Source organism: Macrobrachium nipponense, chromosome 8 (genome assembly GCF_015104395.2).
Source record: "Macrobrachium nipponense isolate FS-2020 chromosome 8, ASM1510439v2, whole genome shotgun sequence".
In the NCBI taxonomy this organism is placed as follows: domain Eukaryota; kingdom Metazoa; phylum Arthropoda; class Malacostraca; order Decapoda; family Palaemonidae; genus Macrobrachium; species Macrobrachium nipponense.
In genome coordinates, this window is record NC_087203.1 from 72,927,807 (window position 1) to 72,936,793 (window position 8,987).

General features: G+C 36.0%; 1 protein-coding gene across 1 annotated transcript in view; it reads right to left on the reverse strand.

Moving 5' to 3' along the window:
* LOC135222848 (crustapain-like) overlaps positions 1–8,722 on the reverse strand; it is a 14,728-nt gene extending 6,006 nt beyond the window's left edge. The window contains exons 1-4 of the mRNA XM_064261181.1: positions 8,644–8,722; positions 6,103–6,189; positions 1,342–1,494; positions 183–368 (exon numbers count right to left, since the gene is read on the reverse strand). Of these exons, the coding sequence (XP_064117251.1) occupies positions 183–368; positions 1,342–1,494; positions 6,103–6,189 (426 nt within the window). The 5' untranslated portion in view covers positions 8,644–8,722. The remainder of the gene's footprint in view (positions 1–182; positions 369–1,341; positions 1,495–6,102; positions 6,190–8,643) is intronic.
* Positions 8,723–8,987: the final 265 nt, after the last annotated feature.

An 8,987-nucleotide genomic window follows, 5' to 3' on the forward strand; every position in this document is an offset into this window, starting at 1 on the left:
ATTAGACTACAAAATCTTTGATAACTGGACTGTAACCGTTGGCATATTCTCACTTCCGGAAGGACACTGCCTACACACACACACACACACACACACACACACACACAGAGAGAGAGAGAGAGAGAGAGAGAGAGAGAGGAGAGGCTGCTCAGCGACAAAAGAAAATCATCTCTTAAACTAACTGCGGCAAAGGCGTAGCAAGACCCACAATGTCCTTGGCCCCTGACCGGGGTGACCGCCCCAAGACTTCGATAATCCATGCTATTGGGCACCGAGTCACTGGCGACCTTGTTGAACACGGGAACTTGATCGGATTCATCTTCAGGAGGGACAAAACCCGTCATGATGGCTACGAACTCTTCATTAGTCTGTTTAGGAGGAGAACCAGAATGCATTAGAAAAGGATCAGAATCTTTGATGTTGTTTGTCTTGGTACTGGTGTCAGAATCAGGCAAATAATCAGACTTCATTATTTAATCGTTAGGTAATAGCGCTGGTTAGCGTAATGTTATGAAATCACAGACATTTTGTATTCGAGGCTAAAGGGTCTGTTGAATGAGAAATCGATATATCAGAAAAGTTTTTTTTAATGCAACCACCATCTATTAAACTGATATGCTGGGTAGACTATGTAGAAGTGATTGCAGATGTACTTAAGAACAGATCTATTATACCTGCATTTTGGATAGACGATCTAAATACTTCATTGGTCACATCATTCATTCTGTTGAGAAGCATTAATGAATTTTCGAACTCCCTCTAAAGCCCCGTCCACACGGTCGAGCTTTGCCGCGGGAACAGTCAGAACTTTATCTGCTGTTTCTCCGCTTCTGACGTCCCATCGAACAGAGTGGACAGGCCTTTATTCTCATTGAAACTCAAGCCCCTTCCACACGAGGGACAAAGACACGACGGGCACTCTGATTTGCCCGTAATTCTCGCGCTTTTCAACAGTGTTACCAGATCAAACAGTCCAAGGAAGCAGTAGTCACAGGCAGGTGGACTTATGACTTGGACCACACTCGTGATCGCCATCCACTCACAAAATTGGTAACGGTGTCTGCCCGCCGTGCATTTGCCCCTCGTGCGGAAGGGGCTTCAGCAGTCATTGAACGATCACTCGATCAGCGAAGTTAAAAAACGCATGGTCTGACAGTTAAGCCTGTCACAAAAAGCTCAAACCTTCGACGAATCTAAGGACATTGCAGTGAGCGAAAATGGGCCGCAGTAATGCCAGAAAAGTCAATAGTGGGTGAATGTGCGTTTATGTGTTTGTGTGTGTGTGTGTGTGTGTAAAATGTGTGTGTGTGTAATAATCTGTCCAACAAAATAAAAGTTTACCAAATCTGAAAACTCGTTCATCCGGACGTCGTAAGTTGCAAGTCCTTCCATGTATCTGATATTGTGTTCGCTGATGAACTTCATATTTTCTTGGAACACCGCCCGCCTGTAGTTCTCCTCTTGTACGCTGTTGTAGGATTTCCCATGCATCACCTGTGGCAGAGAAAATACGCTTTTATTTTAGCTCAAGAGAAAAATAGTGATTGTAATGCCCGTGTAATGCAGCCAACGAGATAAGATAGTGAGTGATTTTGCGAACGGTACCAAGCAAAGCTTTTATCTCCACACTTACTAAATGTTCTTCCGATAACAGGACGCAAGTTTGATTAATAGCATCATTTTCCCGTCGACTGGAGATAATTTCTTATGCATATAAATTCTTTATAATTTTCTTTTATAAATGTTTTGAGTTAATGTATTTTATACTGTTATGACTATGGTTGATAAAGACATTTCTGGAGAACGCATCTCTCTCTCTCTCTCCTGAATTACTATGATGAGATATCTAAACTGAAATTCTTACACCACAGAGAGAGAGAGAGAGAGAGAGAGAGAGAGAGAGAGAGAGAGAGAGAGAGAGAGACTAATTAATAAATATAGAAAAGGGACGTGCAAAAACATATACGATACGTCAGGGCGTCAGATAACGACAGGGAATGTAGTCATATGTTCTGATAAAGTGAAGACAAATATGCATAGTGCATTGAAATTGTAAACAAATCTTCCCCTCACAATTTGTATTTAGGTTTTTTTTTTATGGAGGGGGGGGGAGGGGTTTAAGGCGACAAAAATTAGCCCAGGTCAGCATTTGAATCGAGAAAGTTCGGCCAGTTATTCACTGCCGTTGGTTAGTTTGTTTAAACCTCTTAGGGCGTTTACTTAGTTGGGTGAATGAGAACTTTTATTCTTTACGACCTTGTTGGCACCTGGAGCTTCTGTCTCGCCTACACTCCCTATCCCCTAAATACCTCGCCCTCACCCGGGGCAGACAAACATGTTTACAAGAGGAGGGTGGATGTCTCCCCTTCCGTCCCGTTCCCGTACCTACCCACCTCACCCAGGGCGGACAAACCGGTCGGCTGTGTCATGACCCCTACTGTCACGGTTTGCTTATTATAGTCATCACGAAATGTCGGCTGTTCGAAACGGAAGGTCGTGGTCTCAAAGCCTACCGAGTTCCTGAAAGTTTATGAACTGATTGCTATAGTAGATTCACATCAACCTTGCATTTGTTGTCTAGGCCAGTCCCTTACGACGCTCCTGATTGGCTGTTGATAAGCCAAATCACACGACTGGAAACTTTCAGTCTCTCTCGAGAGTTCACATAGGCAGGATGTATACTCCCCATCTCCTGAGGGATACGTCTTTCAGGAGAGCTGGAAAATACATCCTGCCTATATGAATTCTCGAGAGAGACAGAGTTTCCAGCCCTGTGACTGGCTTATGAACAGCCAATCAGGAGCATCGTAAAGAACTGGCATAGACATCAAATGCACGGCTGATGTGAAAGTACTATAGTAATCTTCATGGAAATGATTTCCAACCAAAGTGGAACTGAAATGACTCGCATCTTCTTTCTATTATCTGAAATCTGCAGCGTTTTCAATAATATTGTTTTAAAGTGCTAAATACTAACCAAGATAAATAGTTTTGTTATGGGTGTGTCTGAAATCTAAACAACAACAACAACAACAATATAATAATAATAATAATAATAATAATAATAATAATAATAATATAATAATATTTAGGTAGAAGACCCTCTTTCAAGCATAGTTTATTGAAGGAGAATTGCTGGCTTCAGCTTTCTAAAAATAAAAAATAAATGCAGCTGAAGCAGCAATCTCATTTAATAGAATAATAATAATAGTCACACATAAAATGCAATGCCCCATATATATAATTATATATATATATCTATATATCATATATTCTATATCTATATATATATATATGCTGTTATACTTAGTTTATTTTACTATTATTAATATATACCCGTCCCGTAAAAAAAAACAATATTAAAATAATTTTAGCACTGCATCACACTTATATTAAATATATTAATTTAGAAATGTTCACATTTGCATGGGTCTCGAAATGCAGAAACAAATCCACAGTTACGTACGGGTACATATATTTAAAAGCAAATATCTACAGAGAGCTCTTGGGAATCTGTTTGATTCCCCTTTTCAAGTGAGATGGGGGATAGAACAGATTACCGACAGATTTGTAGAGCTTTATTTTTAGGTATATGTATCCATGTATCCATACAGAACTGTGAATTTATTTTTCCATTAAATGAATTATATTACCCTGCATTTTTTCCCCTTTTTTAAGATTTTGAAGCAATAAAACATTCCATTTATTATCTGTACATTCAGTAACAAAAAGACTATATATCTATATATATATATATATATATATATATATATATATATATAGAATATATATATATATATATATAGTCTTTTTGTTACTGAAGTATATATATATATATATATATATATATATATAGATATAGAGTATATAGATATATGAGATATATATATATAGATAGATATATATAGGTATATATATATATATATATATATATATATATATATATATATCTTTTTGTTACTGATGTATATATATAGTATCATATATATATATATTATAGATATATATATATATATATATATATAATATATATATAGATATATATATATATATATATATATATATATATATATATAATATGTATGGATATACTAGTCTTTTTGTTACTGAATGTACAGATAATAAACGGCATGTTTGATTGCTTCAAAATCTTAAAAAAGGGGAAAAAATGCAGGGTAATATAATTCATTTAATGGAGAAATAAATTCAGTTCTGTATTGATACATATACCTAAAAATAAAGCTCTACAAAGCTGTCGGTAATCTGTTCTATTCCCCCATCTCACTTGGAAAAGGGTAATCAAACAGATTCCCGAGAGCTCTCTGTAGATATTTGCTTTTAAATATATGTACCAGTACGTAACTGTAGATTTGTTTCTCCATTTCGAGACCCATGCAAATGTGAACATTTCTAAATTAATGTATTTAATATAAGTGTGATGCAGTGCTAAAATTATTTTAATATTGTCGTTTTTTTACGGGACGGGTATATATTATAATAGTAATAATAATAATAATTATAACAGCATTAGTATCGACGCCACGGTACATTTTTACATCAATCAATCATCTCTTTGCAATGTGAATTCGAACGTGCTTCATTAAGATATTTAATATGACTCGTGACTGTTTTATGAATTTTATATTCATACAGCCGAAGCAATTCCCGCCCTGTGGGTAATGTTTTATTCCGAAGTTCTGACAAAGGTCCTTTCATTCGGCTTGCTTATATGGGGGTCACTGTTCAAAGATGGGGGGGCTGGACCCCAGGCTGGGGATGGGCTCCACCTGGACGGATACATATTCCCCAACTGTTACCGAATACCGACCGTTCGTGAAAAAGCGGGACGCCATATCTTAAAAACTAACCACAGAACCTTGAAAACATCTCATTGTTTCTCACAGCGAAATTAACATCCAGTCCAGTCTCTGAACTAACCTAACCTAGCCAAGGGGCATGGGAAAAAAACCAGGGTTGTGCAATAGTAGTACATCTCGTGAGATTGGGACCCGGACTACAGGAAGCCTAAAAGCAGAGTCTGTTTTCATTACAACTTAAGGATTCACATTTCGTTTTGCATAATAGGATGTTTAACTTTGCTGTGCTTAATTACAACATACATAAGGATTCACATTGCGTCTTGCATAATAGAATGTTAAACTTTGCTCTGTTTACAACTTCCAGACAACGTTTTCGTAGGGAAAGATCTAGGTACTCTGAAAAAAAAATGGCTGCTTTTTCTCGCGTTCTTGAACTTGGAATGTTCTCCAGCCCCCTTTGTGAAGTTGGACAGATGAAGCCTAAGGATGCGTCCTCACTAAAGTAAAATATGTAAACACACGTCGGCAACTAGTTGCATACATATCACAAATAGGTTGAGGGCAAGTCAACAACCTTAAGTGGAAAGCGGCTCTTTGGCCAATATTGGATAGCTTGAAACACTGGTTAGGACTACTAATAAGTCGTTAACGTGCAGTCAACCTGTTTTTGATTTGTGTGATAAGTTATCGACGTATGTTTGTCTTTTTTTTCCTCACACATAAAACACTGAAAAACAAGGCACGTTTAAATGCTGAAATACAATTATACAATTATATTGCAGGTAAGTATTACGATTATGAAGAGTGAAAAATCCAGGCTACAGAAAAGATCTAAAATTAGAAGTAAATGCGAGCGTGGGAAGGTAAGTTGTATAATTTAACTGAATTGAATATTGCTTCAATTCGATAAGTTAACGACGTGTGTTTAAGATTTGCTCTTGGACAGGGGATTTACCCTAATATTATCAAATTTACGGAAACAACTTACCTTTCCACGCTCGCATTTACTTCTAATTTTAGATATCATTTCTGTAGCCTGGATTATTGGCTCTTCATAATCGTAATACTTACCTGCAGTATAATTGTATTTTAGCATTTATACGTGCCATGTTTTTCAGTGTTTTATGTGAAAATGGGAGAGAAAAAAGAACAAGCGGTTGTCAAAGTTATCCATGTTTGTTTTCAATACTGAAAAACAAACCAAAGAGCACAGAAAACGTTTTTAGACCAATCCTCTACTTACTTATTTACATGCTTAGTACTTACTTACTTAGGCACTTACTTTAAAATGAGTCCATTGCTCATTGGTTGTCTGGCAAACTCCAGCTGTGGCTAAGCCAAGACTGATGACGAGAGGCAAAATGACCATCTGCGAATAAAGTAAATTCTTGAAATGTGCTGGTTAACTTTGATTATTAATAATGCTTTTTTATACCCAAGTCCTTGCATTTGAAATAAGTTTTTTTTTTATTTTAGTCCTTATTTTCAAAATCACTCATAAGTCCTCCTTTGCAGATTAGTTCCTCTAAATAGCTTTATTTAATTCATTAATTTCCATTTCAAGGTATTGTTTTTTCATGGCTTTGTCAAGGAATTAAGCTCCCTTAAAACAATTGATTTTTATACTAGGAGATCTATATATATATATATATATATATATATATATATATATATATATATATATATATATATATATATATGATATATATTTATATATATTTATTATGTATATATATATTGTATATATATATATATATATATATATATATATATATATATATATATATATATATAATATATATATTACTGTTTTATTTTATTTATTTAGATTTTTGGCATTATAACAAGCACTGGGGCAACTAAGCCCATTCAGCACTGAAACGGAAATTGACAGTAAAAGGTTACAAAGGTGCAACAGGAAGAAAACCTCGCAGTTGCACCATAAAACAATTGTTTGGAGAGGGTGGACAGTAAGATTGAAGAAAGAATGTGAACGGAGGTACAGTAAACGGAATGAAAGTAGTTGTAGCTAGGGGCCGGAGGGACGCTGCAAAGAACCTTAAGTAATGCCTACATTGCACCGAATGAGGTGCACTGACGGCACTAACCCCCTCCGAGGTATTACTGTTTTATGCCTTCTTTTCTAATTTCTTTGAAGGGAAAGTTCTACTGTTTGAAGAAAAAAATTAATACACTTCTTGAATTTCTTTTGGGGGTGGGTTAACATTTTTCCATATAAGCAAATGTCATAAAATATTTTAATTGCCACTGGTTTGTTATATTGCTTTAGTTTTTTCCAGTACAAAGCACCGACTTCTAACATGTTGAATTTTGCAGCAAATATCATTGTTTTGTTATATAATTTACGGCACAGTATGCTTCTTTTCTAATTTCTTTGAAGGGAAAGTTCTACTGTTTAAGAAGAAAAAAAAATTACTAAACTTTCTTGAACTTTCTTTAGGGGGTGGGATCAACATTTTTCCCATATAAGCAAACATGTCATAAAATATTTTAATTGCCTCTGCTTTTGTTCTCATTGCTTTAGTTTTTTCCAGTACAAAGCACCGACTTCTAACATGTTGAATTTTGCAGCAAATATCATTGTTTTGTTATATAATTTACCTCACAGTAGTACCTCGCCATCTGAATGTTTTTCCCCAATGCAGTACTCTGCTACGTGATTGTTTTTAAGAGTAAAAGTACATAACACCCTAAAAAAACACATCTCATTAAATTTTTCTCAAATAGTTGTTTAATTAAAGCACAGAGAAGCTCTGTAACCTAGGAGTTACGTGGCTTAGTGACCTGTGTCTTTCCCTCTACTGCCAGGCATTGGACACTCCTCCTAATGCTGCTTTTCGTGACGCAAAATTCTTCGTCATATTTCTTTTAATTATCATCTACCTGAGCTGCATGCGGTATTGGGTTGATAGCCGTATAGGTTTTTGCGTTTATGAAGAATTATACCCGTCTCTTGTATGATGAAAATGTATTCGTCAAGAAAAGCAGCATTAGCATGAGAGTGTAATGCCAGGTAGCAAAGGGAAAGAAACAGGTCGCTAAACCATGTAATATAGGTTACAGATTTTCTCTGTGCTTTTAACAGTTACTTGAGAGCAATGGGATTTTTTAATGTATTATGTGCTTTTACTGTAAATAAAAGTCACGTAGCAGTGTACTGCATTTGAGATAACCTGTTATATTCGTCAGGTAATTTAGTAGTTTTCATCCTGGTGAGTAGGTAGAGTCCTGAGATCCACACCAAGCTCCCTGTCCACTTAAACACCTGACTTACAAGCGGCATTCCGGGAGGGGCCGCGGTAGCACAAAACTGACTTTGTCCAATGAATGCTCTTTCAACGAACGCCATCACTGTACTTCAATAATAGCGAAGTTTTTAATTTAAAAGGATGAATAGAAGTGCGGGAAGTATTAACCAGCTGTAGTTATTTCACAATGATCCTGTCCGAGGAAGGAAGGTTTGAATGGTTAATTCGGAACAGAAAATGCAGTCCTGACTGTATTCATCGAATAATTTCTATTCGTTATAGGAGGGAAAACTCTAAACAAATGACATTATACACTGCATATGCATCCATAAATTAAGAGGAGGTTTCAAGTATAAAACATGCCAGAAAGAAGAGACATGAGAGTGAATAAGTGAGAAAGAAGAGAAGTAAAGTTGAATGAGAAAAAAAGAGGTAGAAGCGAGAATAAAAAAAAGAAAGAGATGTAGTGAGGAGTAAAATTAAATAAGACAAAAGAAACATCAATGAGATTTCATGAGAAGAAATAGACAAGAGTATATATTTACAGAACTCACCTTGACAGGTCAGGGGAGAAAATTGGTCCTCTATGCTTCTGTCCCTCTTTTGTAATGAAAGCCCTCCCTGATATTCAGGTGGCTGTTCCCACCACCTTCATTAGTCGGTGCCAAGCAACGCCAGCTGTTTTATTTCAGCTAATCGCTTTGTTGAATCCAGATGGCGATTCAAGTCATGGGAATCATTCTCTCTCTCTCTCTCTCTCTCGTTTGACAAGCAATGGCAATAATGTTTTCTGTTTTTAATGTTTTTGCCAAGCTTAAAGTTGCATTTGTTAAATGATTGTCATGAGACACAACCAAGATATTTGTTGGCCCAAAACAGACTGAAAATATGAACAAAA